Below are 27,528 nucleotides of genomic sequence, written 5' to 3'. Positions count from 1 at the left end.
GTAGCTTGTCGCCAGCACAAAAAGGTGGGTAGCACTTTCTAAACCACCTACTAAATGTCTCGCCGGACCAACGCATGTGCTGGGTCAGGCGAGACCTAAAAAAGCATAGAAAATGCAATATGTCTCGCCTTTGATTAAGTTAAAGCCATTTGCTTTGCTAATGGTATTGTATAGCCAAGCAAATGGCTTTAACTTAATGAAAGGCAAGACCTATTGCATTTTTAATGCTTGTTTCATTATTCCCTAGGAGAGAGAACAGCAGTTCAGAACGGTGGGCCACCAAGACCCTGCAGAGTCTGATTAAAGTGCGAAAGTACATGGAGAGGGAGATGCTTAATCCTATCTATGCTGGATGGGAAGAGTACTGTGGTTTATAAACCAGACCAACACGTAGGCAAACTACACCCAGAATGTGGATGGCAAGTGTTTTACAGTGATCCTAGGGTCCCGGCTTGGCCCTTGGATATTGAGTGGTGAACCCAGATCATTCTGAAATTGTGATGAGGCGATAGTAAGACACACACAAACAAGTTTCTACATCTAATGAAGAACACTTGGAAGACAAAGAGGGGCAGTTTGGTACTCTTCTGGATCTGGAAAAAGCCTTTGACAAGGGCAGCTGGTGAGTGCTTACAAAGGTGGAAATGGGACCTCATTCGTTCCTGGATCTGAGCTGGTTACCACGGTCTGAAAGCAAAGGACACAGTGAATGTGAGTAAATCACAAATGAGATATATATTCAGGGTGCCTGCTTTTACTTCTGCTCTTCGCCCTGTATATGGAACCCCTCACTGAGCGAATATGCCGGGGACGATTGAGGGCGAAAGTAGGAAGGGCTTAATTAAAGCTCCTAATGCTTGTGGACGATGTAATAGTTGCAATATTGGACCCAATATATTCCCTCCCACCATTAGTGTAAGAGTGAGAACTTTCATGAGGGATCAGGATTTTAATCTGCAGAAATCTGAAATCATGGCAATTAATGAACAATTGGATCAGATACTGGGACCATTCAAAGGTCTAACTAAGACTGCAGTGACCTACTTAAGTGTACAGACTACGTACCCTATGGCCTAAATGGTCTCTTTACTACTTCCTGCTGCTGAGGGAAATCCTTATGCTTTTGCAATACTGGTACATGCGGACGTTCTCTTAAATGGGGAGGATAGTGATTATAGAGATTGTCATCGTCCTGAAGCTGAAACAGGTTCTGCGCACACGTTTTAGGATGTAAATAAACGTAGTAAGACCATCGATTAGAATGAGTAGATACACAGTTGGGGTCAACACCAGAAATGTCTTTACAATGAAATTTAATAGTACGTTTCTTCAAATGGGTTGAAAAGGAAAGCAACCAGCCGACACGTGTTTCGTCAACGGGAAACAACCCGTGACTCTTCAGGGCTGGGAAGGACACAAGAAAACAAAATAAAGTAACCGAAAAAGGACAAATGGTCATAGTGAGGACGACCAAAAGCACCCAAACGGTGAGGACCCTACAGGAGTGGTGTAGAAGAGGTGCATTAAAACATGAACGTGGTGGTGCAAGGTGAGAAGAGGTGCGACACAATTATTGAGGGAGGCCAAGTCATAATTGTAAGGCAAAAGCCTGGTCGCAAGTGACATATCAAACAACAACCGCCATGTAGAATCTGCACAATGAATCAAGCACGTAAATCAAAAGCACGCTGCAGAGGGTAAAGAGATGAGAATCCTAGCAACAAGATCAGGCTACAAGTGTATAATGAGAGTAAGAAAAGGAGGGAGAGGATGAGAGGAAACGGAACGTATTAGAAATTCAAAAGTAAGCACATGTGAATAACATCCTAAACAGATAAGTAAGGAGATAGCCCAATCAGTGTAATAAGACCTGCAAAAGAAGTAAGTTATCGGGTTGGGGGTGCAACAAAACAAGATACACAAATGCGAAATACCTCAATTTGACAAACGCGCTAATCAGCGAGAGAATACCAGCTGAGTGAAAAAGGACAGTAAAATCAGGTGCACGAGGAGCAAGAAAAGAAAAGGTCGTAGAAAATCGGACAATCGGCGGGCATGTAAGAAGTAAGGGTAGAGATGGGGGAAAATATACTTGTGTATGAATGACCAAGGCTGAATAAGTAAACAGGAAACGAATGAGTTCCAACGCGGGGCGGATAAGGTAGACGGTGAGCGGAGACGCCACGGCCATAAAAGACGGTGAAAACTTCAGGGTAGGAGTCCGTAATAGGTATGGATGACGGGTGCGTCAGTCCAAAGGGTCGATCTAAGGGCAATAGGAGTGAATTCATGGCCAAGGCTAGAGTAAGGGCAAGGGCCGTAGGGTACGAGAGTAGGGCTTACCGTTGTGAGCGATCAATGCGGGTGAATTCGTCTCGAGCTCGGTAGCGGGAGGAGACGATCCCACAGGAAGTCAATAAGTAGGGAAAGGAGAACGGCTAGACCGGGCAAGGGAGACTGGGTGGACCGGAAGTGAGGGAGAAGGTCGGGGAGGGACCAAAACCCACACGAAGAGAAAAGTCAAGCTGAAGGGGCAGCGGAGTAAAGAAATAATGTAATTGAGTTACGAAAAAGAAAAGGAAGAAGAGTCAAACAGCAGAGAAGAGAAAAAAGAAAACAACAGAGAGAGAGATTGTCAGCAATGGGTAAAATCTATAATCAATAGTGAAAATAGTAATGAACAGAACGTAAATAAAACTGGAAATAACCTGGGTATAAACAGTTCAAAAGCAACCATAGTAATATCCAAGTAGTATTAAGTGAAATGTCAAAAACAAATGTCTGAAAATAGCTGAAAAACGAAAGCAAAAAAATACTGTTGTATAGATATAACAGAATCATTCAGAAAGAAGCAATACGAGCGAAACCAGCAGTGGGAAAACACATGGTAGTCCTGAAAGGGGAGACTAGGAACCTAGGAAGTATTGTAATTCATGATCAAGGTTCAAGCAGTGTCTCACAGTGTGCAGCCGCATTATCCATGTAGCCTCCAGGCGTCTGAGTTCACGGTTTCCACCTCTGACACTGGGTGGGGTGGTGTCCATACCAAAAAAGGTAAGTTTCTTTTGTGTTCCTTGTGTTGGGCAAGACATCACATGTAGGGCCATCGGGTATCTGACATCTCCTACGGGGAATTTACTAGGGCAAGAAGGAACTGCAGTGAAGAAAGTGAGTTTGAAGACTGTCTCACTGACATGAAAGAGATTCATTAAAAGAGGATACAAACCTCACTCTCTACAGAAGGCGGCCCTGAGAATTGGGAAAACTCAGAGAAACCAAACCCTTCTTGGCAAAACTAAAACTGGACCTAAGATCCAACCAGTTAGACTCATCACTGACTACAATGAGGTGAGCGTAGTAATCAGAAATCGCTTCAACAAACACTGGAACACTCTACAAACGGACAGAACGCTTAAAGAATTCATCACCACTAAACCTCAAATCACCTTCAGACGTGGCAGAACCCTGAGAAACAGACACAGTCCCACGTACCACTATAGCCTCCTCCTGGCTCACTCCACACACCAGAGGTTTCTTCAGATGCGGGTGCTGTGGAGCATGCAAATGGGCACTAAACGGTACTAAATCATTCACAGGTGCGACTAAACACAAGTATGACATTAATTGCAATATCAACTGCAACACGAAATATGTGATCTATATTCTGGAGTGTACATGTAAAAGACAGTACGTCGGCAGCACCATCAGACCTTTGAAAGAACGTATCCTGGAACATGTTAGGGCAATGCGGAATGGAGATGTCAGATACCTGATGGCCCTACATGTGATGTCTTGCCCAACACAAGGAACACAAAAGAAACTTACCTTTTTTGGTATGGACACCACCCCACCCAGTGTCGGAGGTGGAAACCGTGAACTCAGACTGCGACGCCTGGAGGCTACTTGGATAATGCGGCTGCACACCGTGAGACACGGCTTGAACATTGATCATGAATTACAATACTTCCTAGGTTCCTAGTCTCCCCTTTCAGGACTACCATGTGTTTTCCCATTGCTGGTTTCTCCCGTATTGCTTCTTTCTGAATGATTCTGTTATATCTATACACCAGTATTTTTTTGCTTTCGTTTTTCAGCTATTTTCAGACATTTGTTTTTGACTTTTCACTTAATACTACTTAAATATTACTATGGTTGCTTTTGAACTGTTTATACCCAGGTTATTTCCAGTTTTATTTACGTTCTGTTCATTACTGTTTTCACTATTGATTCTAGATTTTACCCATTGCTGACAATCTCTCTCTCTGTTCTTTTCTTTTTTCTCTTCTCTGCTGTTTGACTCTTCTTCCTTTTCTTTTTCGTAACTCAATTACATTATTTCTTTACTCCGCTGCCCCTTCAGCTTGACTTTTCTCTTCGTGTGGGTTTTGGTCCCTCCCCGACCTTCTCCCTCACTTTCGGTCCGCCCATTCTCCCTTGCCCGGTCTAGTCGTTCTCCTTTCCCTACTTATTGACTTCCTGTGGGATAGTCTCCTCCCGCTACCGAGCTCGAGACAAATTCACCCGCATTGATCACTCACAACGGTAAGCCCTACTCTCGTACCCTACGGCCCTTGCCCTTACCCTAGCATTGGACATTAATTCACTCCTTTTGCCCTTAGATCGACCCTTTGGACTGACGCACCCGTCATCCATACCTATTACGGACTCCTACCCTGAAGTTTTCACCGTCTTTTATGGCCGTGGCGTCTCCGCTCACCGTCTACCTTATCCGCCCCTCGTTGAAACTCATTCGTTTCCTGTTTACTTATTCAGCCTTGGTCATTCATACACAAGTATATTTTCCCCCATCTCTACCCTTCCTTCTTACATGCCTGCCGATTGTCCGATTTTCTACGACCGTTTCTTTTCTTGCTCCTCGTGCACCTGATTTTACTGTCCTTTTTCACTCAGCTGGTATTCTCTCGCTGATTAGCGCGTTTGTCAAATTGAGGTATTTCGTGTTTGTGTATCTTGTTTTGTTGCACCACCAACCCGATAACTTACTTCTTTTGCAGGTCTTATTACACTGATTGGGCTATCTCCTTACTTATCTGTTTAGGATGTTATTCACATGTGCTTACTTTTGAATTTCTACTACGTTCCGTTTCCTCTCATCCTCTCCCTCCTTTTCTTACTCTCATTATACACTTGTAGCCTGATCTTGTTGCTAGGATTGTCATCTCTTTACCCTCTGCAGTGTGCTTTTGATTTACGTGCTTGATTCATTGTGCAGATTCTACATGGCGGTTGTTGTTTGATATGTCACTTGCGACCAGGCTTTTGCCTTACAATTATGACTTGGCCTCCCTCAATAATTGTGTCACACCTCTTCTCACCTTGCACCACCACGTTCATGTTTTAATGCACCCCTTCTACACCACTCCTGTAGGGTCCTCACCGTTTGGGTGCTTTTGGTCGTCCTCACTATGACCATTTGTCCTTTTTCGGTTACTTTATTTTGTTTTCTTGTGTCCTTCCCAGCCCTGAAGAGTCACGGGTTGTTTCCCGTTGACGAAACACGTGTCGGCTGGTTGCTTTCCTTTTCAACCCATTTGAAGAAACGTATTATTAAATTTCATTGTAAAGACATTTCTGGTGTTGACCCCAACTGTGTATCTACTCATTCTAATCGATGGTCTTAGTACGTTTATTTACATCCTAAAACGTGTGCGCAGAACCTGTTTCAATTTCTGGTGGGGGTCTCCTACCCCCAATCTCGCAGGGGTTCTTTTTGCTAGGGTTTGTTTTCCCCTGATCTTGCAGCACCGTATCTACCTTTCAACTCGACCCTTTTGTGTGATATGTTTGAGCACCATTCTTCCTTTACCAACTAAACCCCTCACGGAACCCATCCTTCTGAAGCTGCTGTATTTAATTTAGACATTCCCACTGGTGTTATCGCCTAGTCTTTTAAAGGAGTTTCATACTGAAATGGGCAACTTCATTTGGAAGGGCAAAACACCCAGGGCGGTGCATGGATACATGTGATTACAGTGGCTATGGGGTAGTGTGGGTTATGGGGGAAAGATGAGGCAGAGCACTGGGGTTTTATTGATCACAAAATATACAAGATCCTAAAGTGGTCCGTTCCCTGTCTAGCGATGAACTATTATAACTGGTGGTTGTATTCCGCCCCAGTACCTAGATCTGCCCTGGCAGTCAGGGACAGGGTTACGAAAAGGACAACCATCACAACGTTTCCATCGCACTTTATGTCAATATGCTTCACCAGAGACTTTTCCCCAGGCATCAAACAAATCAATTTAAGAAATTGAGGGAACAGGACTTATGGTAGCCTCCTTTAATGGAGATGTCAAATCCTTTGAATACCTTAAGGATAGGTTTTTAATTTCAGATTCGGAGTGCTTCCACCATTTGCGACTTCAGTGCTGGGTCCTGCTCACATTGGTAAAGCCTGGGCCCTCCATGGAGCTTTTGGTATTGCAAAGATGAATTACGGGGTGGGAATTACAAAAGGGGAAATATTTCAATCACCATTCACCACCCTGCGATGTAACTCCCTGATACATACAACACACATTGTTTGAAACCCTTTGACTTGTTATCTTGGACTGGCTGGAAGGGTAGGACAACTTTGGGGGTGTAATATTTCTGTGGCCTGACTTTACTGGGAAACTGACGAGTGAACATGCTGCGGATCACCACGCCGTAATCATGGACTCGAGCATTGTGTAAGAATTCTTCTAATCCTGGAAACTGAGATACTATCGTGATTTCTGAAAAGTGTTGTCTGTATCTAAACATACCCTGAAGAAGTCTCTGTGAGACGAAACGTGTCGGCTATGATCTCTGGTGATTTTTATGAAAATTTTATGAAGCTTAAAGCCCTCTTCTTAAAGTCCTTTCCTACAAAATCTCTTTTCATTCATTTTTTTTTTTACTGTTGCCGCCCATTTGGCCATGATATATATTTATTTGGTTATTTTCAGAACACCCAAGTTCTTGAAAAGTTGTGTTCTGGGTTCTGTCACAAATGTGAAGTTATCGTACCTTTTATAAATTCAGAGGGAATACCCATTGTTAGGAACTAGAATTGCAAGTAAGCACTTTATTTTTGTAGTCTGTAATTTAACAGTATGTATTTTTATGTTATTGGATGGGTTGGTTTGCCATCCACCTGAGGGGACATGAGTATTTTTACTTGCCAGAACCAGATCATAGTTGGGTGTGATTTCTTGCCGGTCAATTCAGAAAAGAGTGTATTCTGTTCACTTGTCAGTGCTGCTTCAGAGTGGGAGGTCTGCTTGCTTGCTGTCCCAATTCATGGGGTGAGGGATAGTTGGTTCTTTGCATGTCCCATTCAGAGGAGAGCGTCTGCTTGATGTGCCTATTTGAGGGGACCAAATGTTCTTACTTGCGTGATCCCTCCGCAATACCTGAAGAAGAGCGTGAGGTCTGCGATTTGCATAATTTGTGTCTTTATTATAGTGCCAAATTTCGCCATGAGATAAGCATTGCGTAAGTGTGTTTGCTGAATGCACAGTAGCCTTTTTCTCCCTAACCTGAAGCCAAGTACTGCACCTGCTTGTCTTCTCTTTGAATCCAGCCTTGGGATTTGTTGAACTGACATTCAGTGGATTTTCCAAGGACTGCCACAGGGACTTCGAAACTGGGGCCAGTCTGTGAACTTTGAATATGGAACGTGCATGATGGCCTGTTGGGAAAAGATGCTCTAGTTGGGTAATGAAGAGAAGAGGTCCGCAGTGCTAAAGTAAGATGGTCTTTTTTTTATGAATAAAAGCCATCTTCTCTTTCCACAGTGGGCGGTGCTTCTAGCAGACCGCTCTGTTGCTACTGCTTCAACAGTTTGTTGGCCAACTTTAGTTTTTATTCAGTGGAAATATCCACCTAGTTTACTTCTGCTAGGATTTTCAATGAGAGTCTGCCATTGTATGAAGTGTCAGAAGGTTGTGACTGTTCTGGTGTTGCTTTAGTAAAGACATTGTGTAAATATTCGTAGAGCTTTGTCTGTTCATCTAATTCACCTTTTAGTTGGTAGGCCACTTGGCTAGTGTGTTCACCTGCAAACAAATATATATTTATTTCTTTGACAGTATCCTTTCATGAGCTAGTGTTTAGGTCCGCCTCTTGCTCAGCGTCTAGTAGTTCTTTCTTTGCCTCAACATATTTTAGTTTCTGCATGGTGAGTAGTGTGCATTTTCTTCTTTTTCTTCAGTGGCCCATGGCGATTATTTGCTTTAACATGTGCTCTCTTCTGAGTAAGCATTATATTATTGCAAGTCTTCTGTATAGGCATTGATGTGTCCTCATTCTGCATGTGTCCTATTTCTCAATAAGCTGTCTCTGGTTGTTGGCTTCTACAGAGTAGGTGAAAAGGTCACATATATGAAGATGTGCGGATTTGGAATTCAAGTCCTGCACCTCCTGAGTGCAGAATTAGTTTCTGTGATTAGAACTGGTGCAGGTCCCATGTTCCCTCAGCAGAAGCATGATGCTTGCCACACTCATCCATGTTTTCAAGCTTTACACTATCTTTGGCTGGTTTGTAAGGCTTATATTTGGCTTGAAGCTTTAGCTCAAACGACTTTGCTCCTGTGCCTGAAATGCATCTGATGAATTGTTTTAGTCTGTGTCCTAATGGCATTCTCTTGTTAAATTGTCTACTACCCTGCCATGCATCTGTGTTTGTGTTGAGATTATCTATTTTTTGGTAGGAATGCATTTCTGAATAGATAATCTGTTTTGTGTAAAGGTGTAAGATTGTCTCCCTCATAGTCCTTGCTCCAAAATGTTTTCTGGTGCCTTTTGCCATGTTACATGTTTGCTTTAAAATCCTCCAAATTGGTTCTTTTTTCCTTTAGGGTTGAACTAACTCCACGTTCAAGTGTTCTGTCAGAATCCAGCTAACCGAATACTCAAAGGGTTGAATCATTGGAGAAGATTTATGTGGCATTTGCATAGTCTGACTTTGCCTCATCGGTTGGTACTAATGATCATATTAGTGCTAGGTCATAATATTCCTTGTACTTGTAAAGTTTAGCTTGTGTGAGCTTGTCTAGGATGCCCTGGCCTGTGTGTGCGCTGGAAGTAAGAATACTAGATTATGCCTTTGTTTTAGGTCTGCCTACACGGTCCACGCATTATATGCTTGGAGGGGTTGAATGTTTGGTGCCACATGCATTGCGGTATACTAAAGGTGTTGTGTGTTACCGGCAACGACCTTGTAATTTGCAATCAATTGTTTAATACTCCTGTAGAAAAGGGTAATTCTAAAGAAAGACCCTTCTTCGCAGGACTTTGTAATGCATGGCCATCAGCAGGATGTTTGAGCAGCCGATGAGGGAAGGGTGTGGGCTTTGAACAAAGGCCAATGTCTAGAGGTGGGAGAATGAGAAGACATGTTGAAATATTTCCACTGAAAAGGACAAAAAGTTTGGGTTGTGTAATCAGGACGGCAGAGGGCCTGGAATGGACAGGCTACAAGGAGGTGGAATGGTGCCAAACTACACATGACACTTCCTCTGAGGGCAGAGCAGGACTCTTGATGGAAGAGGGAAACTTGGAGCCAGCAATCTTAATCCCTATCCTCTCCCTTCTGGTCATGGTCTGTGGTGCCAAAGAGACTTACAGCATCATTCCGGGTCAGAGCAGCAACTGTGTTAATCGGTGGCTCAGCTACCATTTAAGAGATTGCTAAGATTCAATTTGCATAACCTGGGTCAGTTCACCCTTCACTGATTCCCAAGTCACACTTTAACCTTTTCCCCAATATAACCACCCAGGGGACAATTCAATATTGACCTTCCTTCCCCTAAATAATTCAAAGGGAACTTCTTCCGTTGTTGCATGTGGAGTGAACCCTTCTTCAGCCCTTCCTTCCAATTCGTTCCTGCCCTTGCTTCCAATTGAATACATTCTTTATTTTCTCTATTAAACTTCTCAACTGTACCATTGTCTTCAGGGTGATATAGCAAACACTTCATGTGCTTAATACCTTTGTATATGCAACAATTCCTCAATTTCAAGCTACACAAATTAAAATTGAGGATTGTCCATCAATGTAGCATTGGGCAAACCTTCACAGTTAAAAAATCTCACTCAGGAAATCGGTACTCCTCGTAGTTTTAATACTGCTGACAATTCTAATCTCAGACCAACTAGATAACTGATCAACCAGAATAAGCAAATAATTTGAAGCCCCTCAAGTGCAATGGTCTTACTATATTCACCGCCACCACACCCATGGCTTGGATGGAGGATGCCTGCACTTTATGGGGGGAGGGGTGAATTCCTTACTTTATACACTTTATTGCTACTTTGACAGTCTACATTCTCTTAATCTCTCATCAAATCCATTCCTGGCCACCAGTAGTTAAGACGCACTCTTGCCTTGGTTATGTTCATTCCTTGATGCCCTTCATGTCCCAAATTCATAATTTTTCCCCTCAATACCGTTGGCACCACAGGCCTCAAACTAGGTAGAAGAATGCCACCATCAGATGAAAGTTCATACTTTACCTGAAAGTTCTTTCTCATCTCTGACTTGCAGCCATTGCTCATAGCATCACATATCTGTTGCAAAACAGAATCACCAGCAACAGCACAAACCCACTCCTCCTGCGATACACATCCCACCCTAATACTGCATACTCGCTCTTGCTCATCTTCCTCCTGTTCACCCTTTTTGACTATAGAACTTAGTCTTGAGAGACAATCGGCAATTTTGTTTCGCGGTCCCGGAACATAGCATAAATCGAAACAAAACTCCTGGAGACCCACAATCTATTTGCAAATGTGCATGGAAATCGTGATAAGATCCTTCTTAGTGAGAACTTTTCCCAACGGTTTGTGATCCATACAAATGCTAAATTGCCTTCCCCACTCGAAACTACATTTCTTAACTGACCAATAGACATCCAAAGCTTCCCTTTCAGTTGTGAAGTACTTCTCTTCCATCCCATGTAATGAATTGGAAATGTACGTAGTGGGTCTGAGCTCACCTTCTTCGGTCTCTTTGCATTTAAACAGCACCAAGACCCTTTATTCTTGCATCAGTCATTATGAATAGGGCTCCCGGTTTTATGGTATTTATTTTTCTGCCATTTCCGTCTGTATTTATCCATATTTATTTTTTGCTACTTTTATCTGTATTTATCCATATTTAGTTTGGTTTTTGTGGAAAATGTAAGCTAAAATGTGTATTTCCACATTTATTTGACCGATAAATATGCACTCATGCTTGAAGGTCTGCCAGGTTTAAGTACTGTGAGCACCCGCAGAAGATAAATCAGTGCACTTATGTGAAAAAATGCAAATTTCCCGATCACCCTTGTGCATATCTGCTGTTAAAGCTTCATTACTAAAATTCCTTTCTTTTTTAACCCACTTATCTATCAATCCACACATCTATTGGCCTGGCAAACAGTATTTAGAATTGCTCAAAAAGCAACCCAATTTCCGTTTTTATCCACATTTAAAAATTAATACAGACAAGAAAACGAATGTTTTCTGTCTGTATTTATCTGTAAAAATCAGTAAAAACGGAAAACAGCGAGCCATAATTATGAAGCACTCCTTGAAAGGATCAAACAATTCAAATTACCTGCATTCCCAAGTTCCCTTTTGAACTCCATGAACTACTTCTCACACTTTCCATTCCAGAAAAACTCCACCCTTTTCTTTAGTAATTTTCCTCCTATTCAATGTTGTGGAAGCCAAATTAGGCAAATTTGCATGAAATTCCACCATGCCCAAGAACGTTAACAGCTCATCTTTTTTTCTCTGGACTATGCAGACTCACTGTGTTAGCAATTTAGTCCTTGTTTGGGTAAATTCCGTCCGCATTAACTCCATGGCCCAAATATTCATTTTCCATCCTTCCAAATGCACATTTACTCAGCTTGAGTGTCAATCCATTCTTCATTATGCCCAACACTTCCTGACCAATCCATTATGGTATCACCATAAATCAGAATGTCATCTTGGAAGCATTTGACATTTTGCACACTCCCGAAGAGACTGTTCATTACATGCCGAAAAACGGCAGCAGCTGATACTAAGCCAAGTGGCACTGATGGAAAGCAGTAGCTCATACACAGTATTATAATGGTGGTGTAGTCTTTGGAGTCTGGATGCAGCTTTTTCTGGTGGTATGCTGCAGTCAAATCTAAAGTAGAAAAGTATTTGGCACCATGAGGCAAAGAGACCATCTCTGTGATGTTGGGGAGAGGAAAATGGTAATTTATTACACACCTGTTGAGAGCTCTTGGGTCCACACACAACCTGATGTCACCTGAATGTTTGCGAGCTACTACAATGGGTGCAACCCATTCAGAGCTCTCAACCGGTTCAATAATGTGTTCCCCTCACAAACTCTCAATTTCACTTTCACCCAGTTCCCTCATGTAGAGAGGAATAGTGTGTACCCTTGCAGCCTCACTAAAAATCTCAGGAAACCTATTACAGAATCTTGTTGTATCATCTCCTTGCCAAAGTTTGAGTTCCTGCACTGAGCACAATAGAAGCCCTTTAATATAATCCTCCCTGATCATGACAGGAGTGGGAGAATTCGGTTCAAGTATGATCCTCCAGGTCCAAACACTATTCCCTTTCACTGGGATTTACACCTTTCCTTGGATAGTCTTTGGCCTGAACTTAAGGTCCGAATCAAAATTATCTTCTAAGGTCAATTGTCTGCCCACCCTAAGCTCCAGGAACAGGATCTTGCAGCTTGATCTTACCACTGAGCTCTTTATCAAACAATTAGATATAGTCAGTCATGCGTCTGAATCAGTCTCAACATCCAAATCATCAATAATAACCCAATCCTTAGGATACTTCACTCCTTCATTGGCATGCCTAGATAAAATAGTCATCTAACTGTACAGCATATTGAGTAACATTTTTTGATGATCGACAACACTTCACAAAATGGCCTTTTTTGTGTGCAGGTTTTACAGATGGCACTCCATGGAGGACATTTCTCAAACGAAGCAAAATGTTCTGGATTGAGACGCAAATAACACACCCTTGAATTTCCTTTGAGGCTGTGAGGATTTATTTTTACTTTCCTCCTTGCTTTTTCCCTCCTCCTTCACATCTACTTTGCTCACAGCAATTTTCTTACTCTCATCAAGCTCCTCCACACAGGCAAAAGTATGTTGTATGCGTTTGGCAATGCTGATAAACTCGTGTAACGGAGGATTAGCCTTCACCCACAGTTCACGTCTAATCTTTTCACTGCAACACTTGAGCATAAACTGATTCCTGATGTGCTCTTCTAATGCCGCCCCAAACTTGCAGTTGGAAGCTAACTTCCTTAAACACGTTACTACACACTCCCTCACACATTATTCTTCTGTTCCCTCATGCCGAAATGGTGTCTCAAGGATTGTGCTTACTTTGGGAAGGTAGTGTTAATCTAGTTTCTTCATAATCCTGTTGAATTCCTTCAGTTCATCATCCTAACCCTCCAAATCGGGAAGATTTTCTGAAGACTTCTTGCTCCACACACCCCAAACAGTGTAGCAACAGAGACGTTTTCCTCTCGCTAGAGAGATTCGTCCCACAGATTCTGGAATAATGCAGAAATGTCTTCTTCCACTTGGACCATATAACAGGTGGTTCACCGGGGGCAGAGAGAAAAATGGTGGAGGAATAACATTCTGCATAATAAGCCAACCAAAGCACACTTGAGACAGAAGTAAAGAGCTGTAAAAGTACACTTAAAATAGTCAAAGCACTGCTCTGATTTACTAGAGCATGAAAGGTGTGCCTATTGCCTTAATGTGTGGAGAACGGTCTCAAATATCCCACAGGCACTATACAGAGAGCAAAAACTTATGAGAGATCACACCCCTGTAGAAGGTGTGTGCTTCGCCGATGACAACAGGCAAAATTAATAAAGCAGAATGCTTCATTTGGCACAATTAGGCAAGCGCTGTGTTGCTAGTACTCACAACAGGTGTATAACACCAGTAGAAGACCATCATCCACAAGCAGGCAGAATTGGAATTCAGGTGCGCCTATTGCGTGCTGAAATTCAAGGCGTGTGCCTAACACATTGTAAGAAACAGGCATGAGTAAACAACCAGCAGTTACTAAACTTCATGGCTTGCCTACCAGCATTGCAAGAAACCGGCACGAATAAACCAGCAGAAGTGGCGTGCCTATCGCCTACGTGATGCAGACGTGGGTACCTCAGATAAAAGGGGAGTGCCTATCGCGGTGGATAGGCAGAACCATAACAATCCTGATGCACAATTGCTGCCAAATGTGCTGTCTCCTCTCTAAGGACCTTGGGTCTTGTTCTGGCAATGCCTGGGAAAACCAAAGACATCACGTTCTGAAGGAAGTCGGCCACAGGAACATCAGAAGAGAATGCACTGCTTCAGTATTCCAAAACGTCAAGCAATCCGAAGATTCTTCATTTACTGGTGCATGGCTGCATTTTTTTTAATCCAGAGAAATTCAAAAGTTGCGCGTACCGGTAAATGCAGGTAACGCATCGTTACACCTATTCCTGTGTGGGGGAGTTGATCTCCTAGAATTCAGTGTAAAATGACACAATTCTTCTCCACACAGTACAAAATTGTCCCAGCACAAAGAGACTGCTCGCACCAAGTTCCACAGTGCAGCACACCGCAGGCTCTGAGAAAAGTGACACGTCCACTGCACAGTCCTTGATAGAAAAAAACTTGAGACAATTTATACCAAGAAATCCCAGACTAAGTAGAATCCAAGAGCAATCCAAGAGCAATAGAGATTAAAGAATAACAAAAAAAAATGCTCGAAAGTCATTTAACAAAAACAATTGAAGCTTGGATGAAAATAAATAAGTGAAAATACTGGGTTGGATTGATGTTGAAATGCTCTCCTTTCCACTCGTCAGTATAATAATGAAGTAACCCTGGTTTACATTTCATAGGTTCTTTATTAGAGAGCATGCTATCCATGGGAAGTTCTTAGTTCCCTTTTGTCTGGTGTACAAAGCAGTCTTGTGCCCAATACCTAAATTCTAGCTTGAACACACCAACACATACAGAAATATCCAAATACTTTGACTTGGTAAGGTTGTCTGCATCTGCCCCAGAACTGTACCTTGTTCTTTGCTTGAGTCCTGGTTTCTGTATGTAATGAAAGCACAAATAATATATGGTTAAACTTTTTTGCAGTGAGAATTGTTCTTTTTGGCTGCATAGCTCCTGTTCACAAAGGTGCTCTTCTAATCCTGATGGTCAGATGAAGCCAGTTACGCAGTTTTGAAAAAAGCCAACATCTAGCGCATAGCCCTCTGATTGGCGACACGTTTCTCCCTCTTTAGCTTGCTCACCGTCAATGTCACCAGTGCTCCTCATACGTTATTTATATATTTTCAGCTACGCAGCCATAACTGAAATACAACACACTCGTAAACATTCCGGTTTGTGAATGTGTCAAACTGCAGTGTTCTGCTATGAGAGGAAAGTTCTGGTTGCTAGACAGCAGTTTAAGGTCCAAGGCTGTTGGGGGTGAGGCATATCCTTTCCTTTATGTCTCGCCTAGCGACGCAGCACATGCGTGCTGCTTGCCTTGTCGAGATCTATTGTTGTCGGTTTCTTGGCCAAAGGGGGACAGGACATGTGCGCGCCTGGGCAGGTGATGTGCACATGCACTGCTCGCAGGAACAAGGCTCCTCTCTGACCACAAGCAGCCCTGCCACTCGCTCCCCAGACGCCAGACTTTCTTAATAAAGAGTGATTAGTTATAGCGAATACCTTCGCTCTCCTTGAACAGATGGGTGCCGTTGGGAGCCTGTCACTTCAAACATCAAAGCGACTAATTACCGTCAGTTTGCGCTCTCGTTAGCTTCATGCAGAGCAGGGTGCGCGTTTATACGTGTGTGCGCACGTGCGTGCTTGTGGTTTTCTGCGCGTGCGTGTACACGTTTGCACTTCTATGCATATGTGGCTGTGTGCCACAGACCTCCAGTAACTGTTGACGTAGCATGGCAAACTGCTTCACAGCTGTGAACAGGTCCCTAGCCATTTCTGACACCTTCTGAGACCATAGGAGTTGTGAGGAAATCCAGACAAAACAGGTTTTGTGGCCAAAAACACTCCCCGAAAAAACTCACTTATTTATTTTTTTATTTTTTTAAATTTTATTTAGAAAGTCCACTCGTAAATCTTCCGCAAATCTTTTTTTGTGGCAATGTAGGCACACATAAGACTGTTTCCTTAGTTCTCAATGCGCAGATTCTCCAGTTGGCAAAACAATGCGAACGAAATGTAATAGTTAAGACATGGCTAACCCAGACCTGGGCTCATACTAATACAGGTGGAAACACACTTACGAGTCTCAAAATACAACGTGCTGCAGGCTTAAAAATCTGGACTTGGTAAAGGGTGACCCTCCTGGAATGGGGCCTTGGCACTTGCGTTATGGCCTGGAATATAGATGCCATGTTTAAAAACTGCACCCTCGTTTCTGGTCCTCAGCGATTGTAGCAATTGATCTGTGCATCCAGGTATCTCCATATTCAGGTGCCAGCCAATCCCTCCAGTACCCCCTTCCCTCATTGAACCTTGGGGTTCCCGCTCCGTGATTTGCGTCCTTTATCTCCCAAAACAGGGAGCGCTCAGAAACCGGCTCGACACCCGAACTAAGCGCCGCATTAAAAATGGTATATTATTCCCGAGCTACGATAAAGATTAGACTTCGAACAGATCGTTTCTAAAATAAACTTTTGAAAAAAGTGAAAATACAGTTTTCTATAAAACAGTCGTCATAGTTCGGATTGTGGTCTTCTAGTTAGGAGCGAAATGAACAGACAGTGGATTTTGAACTGATTTTATAGCATGTATAACAGTTGTTTTATTACTTAATGTTACTGTTGAAAAAGTAGCGAAAGCATTTAAGCTCTAATCCCTGTGCCCAGCCATGCCGCGGGACAGTCACGTTGTTGACACATAGAGAAGATGTTGGTATTTTCACACTGGGTGACCGCCCTGCTATCTACCACTGGTTTCGGAGAGCCAGCAAGCGGTGACCACAGCGTTGGTGCAGGCAGCGGTGTTGGTGACGGTGTTGGGTATCTTTTCTTGAGGTTACAGCCCAGTTGCCCAGAACTGGGATTGGCACTACTTTGAAGGTTCAGGACTCCCAGGAATAGAGTCCAGGTGCTGTAGATGAAGTCTTTGATAGCCCTGAGACTTCCAACAGGAGGTAGGCACGCACAAGCCCTTGGAGAAACTTGGAAAGCATGATTAAAACAGCAAAGTCTAATTCCTTCACTGCCCATAGACAGAAGCAGCAACTGCAGGCCAACCAGCAAAGCAACACACTGCAAAGGGGCAGTACTCTTCCTGACAGCTCTTCTTCTTGGCAGAGTCCTCAGTTCAGAAGTGTTCTTAAGTTCTGGGGTCAGAGCCCCACTACTTATATTACTTTCAGCCTTTGAAGTATTCATGCTTTAAAGAAAGTCTCTCTTGCTTAATAGAACCAGTTCTGATCTCCCTGGTCCAGCCACACCACAGGGGGTGGAGACAGCATTGTGAAAGGCAGACACAGCCTTATTCTGGTGTCAGTGGCAACTACTGTCACCACTCTAGCCTAGGAGGGCCACCCAGGAAGACCTATCAGCCTGGTGATGGGCCGTCAGGATATGCAGGACACATCTCAACTCCCTTTGTGTGACTGTCTACAGTGAAGATCCAAAAAGAATTCGGGTCGTGCACAGACCTGGCAAGTGATGAAAATGAGAAGTTTGTTGGGTGCCACTGAGGTATCGCTCTCAAACCCTGGGAGTGTGTGAAGACAGTAATTCTCATGCGCTGGCTGATCACAGGCAGCGTCCCTCTGGGCACACCGTTTCAAGCGTGTGCTGTAATATTTTTAAAAAAAGTAAACGCTACGTTGAGTGAAGGTGCAGTTGATGCTTGGTGTCAGAATTTATTGAGCAAATTTTTCAAATGATCCATGCGATTGAATGCTGTAATGATGATATTGTATACACTCCATATCATCTAATAAACATGATCCCAATGCATTTCGGGCCCGTCTGGCCCTTCATCAGGGGAATCTAAACAAAGAAATGCACATATATCACTATACTTTCCAATGAGAGATTATGCCAGAAAACAAAAGTCAAAAAAGGACTCTGCCAGAAGAGTTAAAAATCAATGCCAAGATGCCAAAGTGGCAATGCTGTCATGTGCTACGGTGGATAAACGCTTTAAACAACGAATAAAGGTACTGTGCCAAACAAAAGTGAATTACTCGAATTACAGTGATTTAAAACCGTGAGAGGTGAGTTACGGGGGGGGGGGGGGGGAGACTAACATTAGTCACAAATAAAATCGTGTTCAGTGGCTGTTTTAATGCCGGAAAGACAAAAGTGTTTACAACGTCAAGGCGTCATGTGCAAATTATTCGTGTACAAACTGTGGGCGAAAAAATAAATAAAACGCTGTTAGCCATTCGCAATACGTGAACTAGAGTGACAGCGACTAGACGGACAAGTGCTCCGGTTACAACATGCATTTACCTCGTGTTGAAACTCCAGCGTTTCGTGCTGTTTAGTACAGCGGTGCCGATCAACGGTCTCGTGTTGAGTGTGTTACTGCTCGAAATAACGCGCGTGTTAAAAAAGGGGAGGACGCTCGTGTGGACCGGAAGTGATGTAAGGATGTTAGACCGTAAAGGTGTCTTGCGATGGCGGTGAATTACCGGCGCCATGTTGCAAAGGGTGGTAGGAAAAACTGTGTAAATGGGAAAAGGACTGAACATACTTGATAAATGAAAAAAGTGAATAAACAGTGAACTGAAAAAACGAAAGCGATAAACAAAGTGAAAATAATAAAGTGAACAAAAGCAAACATGCGCATGATAGTATCATGATTCATAGGTAACAAGCGAATTCCAAGCGGTCATTGAGACCCTTGGGTTTCAGGGATTCCAATTTGTAAATCCAATAGTTCTCACGCTGTAGCAAAAAGGTGTCATTGTCTCTGCCTTCCATCTTTGTCACAATTTCCAAGACCAGAAATTTCAGTTGTGCAATGTTGTGCTGTTTTTCAAGGAAATGCATTGCCACAGTTGATTTCAAATTAGCAATACGTATGTTGCTCTTATGTTCATGTATACGTATCTTGATCTTCCTTATGGTTATGGTATATGTCAGAAAACATTGGCCAATGTTGACTCTTGAAACGGATTTTAATGGCATTTTCAGCAATCCTCCGATGTTTGCATATACCAGGAGTAAAAACATTCAAGAGTTAATCCGACCTAAGACTGAAACACCCATCACGTCATTTCGGGGAACAGTCCCCTGTTTAAACTGCAGTAACTGCAATAACATCATCAAGGGCAATACAGTTACACATCCCATGAGAGGCACATCGATCAAACTACATGTCAATGCCACCTGTGACACTAACAATGTGATCTATCTATTGAAATGCCCATGTGGCCTTGTGTACGTGGGCAAAACCATAAGGAAGATCAAGATACGTATACATGAACATAAGAGCAACATACGTATTGGTAATTTGAAATCAACTGTGGCAATGCATTTCCTTGAAAAACAGCACAACATTGCACAACTGAAATTTCTGGTCTTGGAAATTGTGACAAAGATGGAAGGCAGAGACAATGACACCTTTTTGCTACAGCGTGAGAACTATTGGATTTACAAATTGGAATCCCTGAAACCCAAGGGTCTCAATGACCGCTTGGAATTCGCTTGTTACCTATGAATCATGATACTATCATGTGCATGTTTGCTTTTGTTCACTTTATTATTTTCACTTTATTGTTTATCGCTTTCGTTTTTTCAGTTCACTGTTTATTCACTTTTTTCACTTTTTTTATTTATCAAGTGTGGCGGCACCATTTCGACGAAGTATGTTCAGTCCTTTTCCCATTTACACAGTTTTTCCTACCACCCTTTGCAACATAGCGCCGGTAATTCACCGCCATCGCAAGACACCTTTACGGTCTAACATCCTTACATCACTTCCGGTCCACACGAGCGTCCTCCCCTTTTTTAACACGCGCGTTATTTCGAGCAGTAACACACTCAACACGAGACCGTTGATCGGCACCGCTGTACTAAACAGCACGAAACGCTGGAGTTTCAACACGAGGTAAATGCATGTTGTAACCGGAGCACTTGTCCGTCTAGTCGCTGTCACTCTAGTTCACGTATTGCGAATGGCTAACAGCGTTTTATTTATTTTTTCGCCCACAGTTTGTACACGAATAATTTGCACATGACGCCTTGACGTTGTAAACACTTGTCTTTCCGGCATTAAAACAGTCACTGAACACGATTTTATTTGTGACTAATGTTAGTTATCCTGGCTGATGACGGCTGATAGCCAGAAACCGGTCCTAGGATGCTTGATTCCGGTCCAGGGAAGATATGGCTTGGCAGTTCGGGCTGGACTGTTCCCATGAGGCACAGGGTCAAGACTGATTTGCATATGGCCATGTCTGAACTGGGGTGGCGTAGTGGGCAAAAGAACGATGGATTTAACCCAGATCTCTCGACTGGGGGAGAATGTCTGCATTGTCAGCATTCCGTCCATCATTTGTTTGTTGTAACACTTTCTAAAAGTAGCATTTTCAAACACATAATTTAACAAGCATTAAAAGTGCAATAGGTCTCGCCTTTCATTAAGTTAAAGCCATTTGCTTTGCTATACAATACCATTAGCAAAACAAATGGCTTTAACTTAATCAAAGGCAAGACCTATTGCATTTTCAATGCTTGTTTTTTTCTTTACACAAGTTTCTAAGTACCGGACTGCACATGCAAAGGGAATGACTGACATGCCCACATGAACATAATTCATCTAGTGTGCTCATAGCTGTAAAGATTTAATTTGCTCCAAAGGGGCCTGTGTGGCGGCTCCTTCTCTACTCCACACCATTCCTCCATTTTTCTGGTGGAATAGTCGTAGTGTGCATCTCTGCTGGGAAGATAGTCTTGTGCCCCGTCACAGGGGAAGGTAGTAGGGTGTGTCCCATTCTGGGAACTGAAGATTGAATCCTTAAGCTTCCATCTCTCTTGAGGGACAATTAGTGTTGCTGCCTAGGGCTACTAAGACACCGCTGGGTTTACATTTATCAGCACAAACAACTGGCTGCTTAAGCATAGAGTGTAGCTCTGCATGGTGCACGCTTCTCAAAGTGTGGAATTCCATGAACACGTGCAGCATTACTACAAATTGCCTTAAACAGTAAGGCGTACTTGCCGTTTTTAAGGCAATAAGGACTTCAGGAGTGTTCCCAGGACAGCCATTATCACTCTTCTCAGCAAAACAGTCTACCCGTTCCTGAAACATGTCTAATATCTTCCTGCTTGTGAGACAAGTACCCTCTTGAACGGATGATCCAAACGTAATTGGCCTTACTTGACCTCATCTGGCTCTAAGGAGAGCACTTGTTTGCAGTGTTGGTAGGAGATGGTTTAGGTACTAGTGAATGGAAGATGAAATGTTCAGGCTTCTGTCATATTGTGTGTGTGTGTGTGTGTGTGTGTGTGTGTAAGGGAAGAGACCTGTTAGTTGGCATGCAAATGCTAGCTCCAAGAAGAGGAAAGATTTTATTAAGATGTGAGAACCCCTTCACCTTTACTCCTTAGGATGCTGTATATCCTCATTGTATTAATAACTTTGTAAATCGCTGGGCAAGACATTTGTTATTGTGTGACAGCTGTTCAAAACAAGTGGTGTCTTTTTGGCAAGATAATGGAGTGAGAAAGCCACTAGATCTTGCCTGGCAGCCAGGGCAATTTGAAATTACTAATATTAGTTCTTGTGTGGCTGGCGAGGTCATGGGAGGAATTGTGCTGTACTAACATGCACTTTGCTAAGTACTTGTGTAACATGTATATTTCGAGAACTCAATCCATAGCCAGACCAGGAACTATCTTGTTTAACCTACTCTTGCCTCCGATACCCAGGATATTCCTTCTCTTCTGCTTTAACCAACTATTTTTACTCGTCTTGCTGCCTTCTATCTCTGCACACTGGTTCAAACTTCCTTTTCCTTTACGATGCTCTGCAGCACTTTTTGTTCTTTGGACCCCAGTTATCATTTTTTTTATTTGCTTGCTTACGGCAGGTGACTACATTAGAGTCTCATAGTACATTTTATGTTAAGTAAATAAAATGTTTTTCTTTGCTGTGCAAGTTCACAGGGATTTCGTGTGACATTCCATGACAGCTCGAAGTTTTCCTTTTTTTGTGGTTCGGGCGCCCAGTTGAGTTTGGTGGGAACACTTCTGTCATTTGCTTTGTACATATATACACTTCATGATCTGCTCCTGATCTATTGATGTTTTGTTATGATTCCCTTTCAGTTGGAAAGGGTCTCCCAGCTGCTGCCTTCACACTGCACCGGAGCTGTGACCTGGCATCCATCCCTGCCAACAGATCCGCCACTCCAACATGTCGGCTCCCGTGCCAAGCCGCGCCCGGGTTTACACAGAGGTGAACACGCACCGCCCTCGAGAGTACTGGGACTATGAGTCGCACGTGGTAGAATGGGGGTAAGCAACAGTATGTCCGGTGCATTTCTTGTTTTGCCTGGTTAGGATCCCGATGCCGGGGAAGAAACTTTGAATGTTGAGAGTAGAGGATACTAGGCAGCCGATCCTCTTTACGTTCTTTTGATGTTGTGGGAATGGTGGGATTGGAAGGAACTCGAGGTATGGTTTTCAGGATGCTGATCGTCCACTTTGTCTCCTCAGTAACCAGGATGACTACCAGCTGGTGCGCAAATTGGGTCGTGGCAAGTACAGTGAAGTTTTTGAAGCCATCAACATTACGAACAATGAGAAAGTAGTTGTTAAAATTCTAAAGGTAATTGAAGATTCTGGGAAGTTTTTTTTAAAACATATTTTATTTGCCGATTGCATACATATCACAGAGCCCTGTATATCAGTCATCAACGAAGTCATATTGCATCATGTAACAAAAGCAATCCACTTTTATAGGTGTCATCCAAGAATGTAATAACAATACAAAACAGAGTACAACCAAGGCCCCCTCCCTCTCCCCACGCGTCGCACAATATCCACAAGGTCCCTGCTACAGCCTCAATACCCTGCAACAAAGTCGTAGCACAATAACCCACACCCCCTCGGATTCCCACCCCCCCCACCCGGCGCCCCCCCCATCCCGACTAACCAAGAATTATCCCAGTGGATGAGCCTCTACAGCTACTGGCGGCTCCAGCCACATCCCCCGGTAATCCGCCCATCTTTTCCATATTTTATAGTGTTTGCGTGGGCATCCCCTGGCCCCAAAAATAGGCTGTTCCAGCCCCATACAGAAATCTAGGCCGTTTTTCCATGCGGTCACCGATGGGGCTCGCGGTGCCTTCCATGCCCTAGCGATGTCCCGCTTTGCCAGTGTAAAGCCAAGTCGCATAAGATGTTGCTTATAAACATTACCCCCAATGCCCTCCATGACATGTAGCAGCGCCAGCCGCGGCGTTCACGGAAGCTCCCAACCCTGAACCTCCGACAGACAGGTAAACACCCCCCTCCAAAACCGGTCCAGGGAAAGGCAATGCCAGGTAGTATGCATAAATGTACCTTCCTCCCGGCCACATCTGAGGCAATCCGGAGAGGTGATCAAGCCCGCTCGGTACAGTCGGTCCCGGGTAAAGTAGACCCTATGCAGATATTTAAATTGTATGTGGTGCAGGCGCATCGCTATGGCTGCTCCTCTAGGAGCCGCCAGGGCCTCCCTCTAGTCCTCCTTTTCTAATGCACCCACATCGGTCTCCCAGTCCCCCCGCAGCTTCTGAAGCTTTGTGGAACAATGTATAACTAGGGCTTGATAGATCCTGGAGATCGTCTTGGTCTCCAAGTCTCCCATGAAAATTCTTGCTTCCAACGGACTGAACTCGGGGAGGGATGCCAGGCCCTCCAGGCTACGGGACAATGCATGGCGAAACTGGAGATACCTATAAAATTGTGACTGGGGCCTAGAAAATTCCCTTTGTAGGTCCTGGAATGACTTGAGTGTCGTGCCTCTCATAACATCCCCCAGGGTCGAGATGCCGATATCATCCCATCCTCGGAAGCCCTTTAAGGCCGCCAGTTCTGGTAAGCGCCCATTGTTCCAAATGGGGGTCTCCCCAGTCAAGATGTTCCACCAACCCATGCGGCGCAACGCCTGCCGCCATATCAGAAAAACCACCCGCGTGGCCAACAGCATTCCGCCGCGCAAGGCCGCTGAATACAAGATGGTGTGTAATGTATTAGACCCCATAAGCAGCCGTTCATTAAGGACAAGGAGATGCGAGGCCTGGTAATAAGACAGGACATCCGAGGACGCAAGTCCTCCGCAGTAAGGGGATAGAAAACATGTTCGAAGGGCCACGCACACTGTACCCCCCTCCCACAGAAACTGCCCCAACACAGAATTCACAAGCCGGAACCATCGAGGCGGGTTCGGGTGATTCTGTAGCTGGTAGAGCAGCCTAGGAAGCGCCACAATCTTAAATATTGCCGATCTGCCATACAGCGTCAATGGCATACGAGACCAGGTCTTGAGATCCGTGCGGACCCGGTGCCAGGTTTCGCTCCCAGGAAATAGCCGGCATCTCCAACAGGAACACACCCAGATATTTCAGCCCACCAGCAGCCAACTGGATTGCGTTCGCCCTCGCGCCTAACTTCGAGCGGTCTCCCAGAACCCACAGTGTAGATTTGCAAGGATTCATAAACAGTCCTGATGTCTCCCCAAAGATCTGCATGATCCGTAGGAGTCGCGGCCCCGACATATCCAACGCCGTAAGGAAAAACAGGACGCCATGCGCATACAACGCGATTCTGTCAGATACCTCTGGAGCCCATGCAAAGCCTCGGACCTGTGCATCCATGTGCACCCACGCCGCCAATGGCTCCATAGCTAGTGCGAATAAGTATGGGGACAGGGGACATCCCTGCCGCATTCCCCTCTGAATTGTAAAGATGATAGAGGCCTTACCCGCACCGTCGCCGTCAAGTCTGTATAGAGGAGCATAAGATAGGACAGAAAGCACGGGCCCATGTTGAGTCTGCGTAGTAATGCAAACAAGTATACCCAGCTCAGGGAGTCAAACGCCCTGTCCATGTCCGCTAACAGGAGTGCCGCCTGCTCCCCAGTTTGTCGAGCGGCCGCCACCGCCACATGTGCCCGCCGTATATTATGTCTGGTTGCCCTCCGGGGCATGAACCCAGCCTGATCAGGGTGTATAAGAGTAGATATGTGTGGCAGAAGGCGATTAACCAACGCCTTGGCCAGGATCTTAGCCTCCACGTTGGGGCGGGAGATGGGGCGGTATGAGGCCTGTTGATCCGGTGGCTGGCCGGGCTTAAACACCACCACCTCTGCGTGCCTCCAATCTGGGGGGAGCAAGCCCTTCTCCCTGGCCTCCTCCACAACCGCCTGAAAATACGGGGCCAACTGTGTATTATAGCGGCTGAAGAATTCACTCGGGATCCCTTTGGGCCCGGGAGCCTTCCCAGAATTGAGCTCTCCCAGGGCCGTGCCCAACTCCTCATCCGTTAATGGAAGCTCCAGCCGGTCCCGCACTTCATCTGACACCGCTTTAGGCGGCAGATCGGCTAAGAATTTATCGACGTTAGCCGCTGGCAGGCATTCCCGGGGGGCATAAAGGTCTGCATAGTAGGTAGCAAAGCTTTCCGCTATAAGGAGCGGGTCAGTGATCGGTACCCCCTTTTCATCCAAAAGGTCCGGGAGGGCCTGGGCATGAAAGGCAAAGCCGATGTAGCATCTTTCCGGACTTGTCCCCTCCCCACTGGTATATCCTGCTACGCGTCGCCAGCCAAATCTTGCGGGCTTTGTCCATTAGGAGGGCGGCACAAGACTGTTGGGCCTGAAGTAATTGCCTCCCCAACGGCCCTCCCCCTTCCTCCCGAGACCGGCGTTCGAGTGCCTCAATGGAGGCGTCTGCCCGCGTCAACTCCTCCCTGCGCTTACTGCGAGCGGCCGAGCACCAAGCTATATACACGCCTCGTAAAGTAGGCTTCAAGGACTCCCACAAAGACTCAACGCTAGACACCGACCCCTCGTTTGAGTTGAAGTATTGAGCAATGGCCTCCCTCTTATGCGTACTGTAATCATCATTCTGCAGGTGCCACGTTGAGAGGTGCCACCGAAAGGGTTGTCGCCCCCGGCCCATATACAACTCTAGGGACACTGGAGAGTGATCGGAAAGGCCACGGGGTAGGATCTCAGTCAGCGCCACTCTACCAGCCCTCGTCCGGGGGAATAAAGATGTAGTCGAGCCTTGAGAAAGTTTTGTGAACCGCCGAGAGGTATGTATACTCCCGCCTGTCTCCGTGAGCCCGCCATCCGGACATCGATCCAGTCATGGCTAGTCACCAGTGAGTTTAATTTCATGGGCCAACCCCCCCCCCCCCCCCCCCCCCCCCCCCCCCCGCGACTGTCTCTGGCCAAATTCATAATGTCGCTCCAGTCCCCACCCACTACAGAGACCACATCAGGTATATCTGCTCAAAGGGCCAGTAGCTTCTCTACAAGAGACCACTGCAAGGGGGGAGGCATACACACAGCCTAAAGCCAAGGGGACCTCCCCAACCGTACCCCGAATAAATAGATACCGTCCCTGTGAGTCAATCCACTGCTGCGCATGTATATACGGGACCCTGCGATGAACCAAAATCGCCACCCCTCTGGAGCCCCTCGCAAATCCTGCATGGAAGATTTGTTGATATCCAATCGCTGTAAGCAGGGTGTCTTCGTTCCCATGAGGTGTGTTTCCTGCAACATAAGGATATCAGTCCTAGCCCTCTTAGCCTGATGCACTATTGCTCCCCGCTTAATTTTGTCCAGGGCCCCTCGCACATTCCAGCTTATAATACGGAGAGTACCCGGGACTGCCGGATCCCTTGAAGACGTGCTAGCCATAGGGGAGGGAACCCACCCACCTCACCGACAGGGGTCCATGGTCGTGTGTATGAAGAGAGCAATGAGCCCAAAGCGGAAGTGCGACGCAGAACCTAAGACAACTACCCCCCCCCCCCCCAAACAACCCCCACCTCATACCTCAAAAACACTGAAGCATCTGTCGCGGTGGGGCGAGTACCCGAACCCCAACGGGGGAATAGGCACCGCCCCATTCAATGGATCCCCAACTTACAGCCCATGTTCCTCGGGCGGGATCTCAACCAGCACGAGACCGGCAGAGAACCAGCCCACACTGTGGTTACCCCCGACCAGTATATATCAAAGAACATGATGAACAAAAGACTACCCCAGCGCTAAGCCAGCCCCAAGTGTCAAAGTTCCAAAATTCGGCATCCATGCTCAGGGGCCCCCTCCAGCAGAGACTCCACCAGACAAGGAGCGCCTCCGGGATCGTGACCGCCTGTCACCCCTCTTTCGCTGTCCCTTGGGACCCTTCTAGGCCACCTCTCCGGAGGAGTAGTCCGACTCCGTGCCGGGCGGCGTATGCACCCTCACCCGCACTGTTTCGTCAGTCCACTTAAAGACCTCCGGGGTGTCGAAGAAGTGT

The 27,528-nt window shown here is 45.1% G+C and overlaps 1 protein-coding gene across 6 annotated transcripts in view; it reads left to right on the top strand.

Annotated features, from left to right (window-relative positions):
- The window catches only part of CSNK2A1 (casein kinase 2 alpha 1), a 125,232-nt gene that overhangs the window by 27,638 nt on the left and 70,066 nt on the right, over nt 1-27,528 (top strand). For 4 of the 6 annotated variants that reach the window (XM_085619556.1, XM_085619552.1, XM_085619557.1 and 1 more), the window contains exons 2-3: nt 22,334-22,522; nt 22,724-22,835. In XM_085619556.1, coding sequence (XP_085475682.1) covers nt 22,422-22,522; nt 22,724-22,835 — 213 coding nt within the window. In that variant the 5' untranslated portion in view covers nt 22,334-22,421. Of the gene's footprint in view, nt 1-8,843; nt 8,962-22,333; nt 22,523-22,723; nt 22,836-27,528 lie in introns of all 6 variants that reach the window. The other 2 variants (XM_085619554.1, XM_085619555.1) reach the window with 1 other exon arrangement.

This window comes from Triturus cristatus, chromosome 7 (genome assembly GCF_964204655.1).
Source record: "Triturus cristatus chromosome 7, aTriCri1.1, whole genome shotgun sequence".
NCBI classification, from domain to species: domain Eukaryota; kingdom Metazoa; phylum Chordata; class Amphibia; order Caudata; family Salamandridae; genus Triturus; species Triturus cristatus.
The sequence above is the reverse complement of the archived record's forward strand: the minus strand, read 5'-3'. Positions and strand labels throughout refer to the sequence as shown.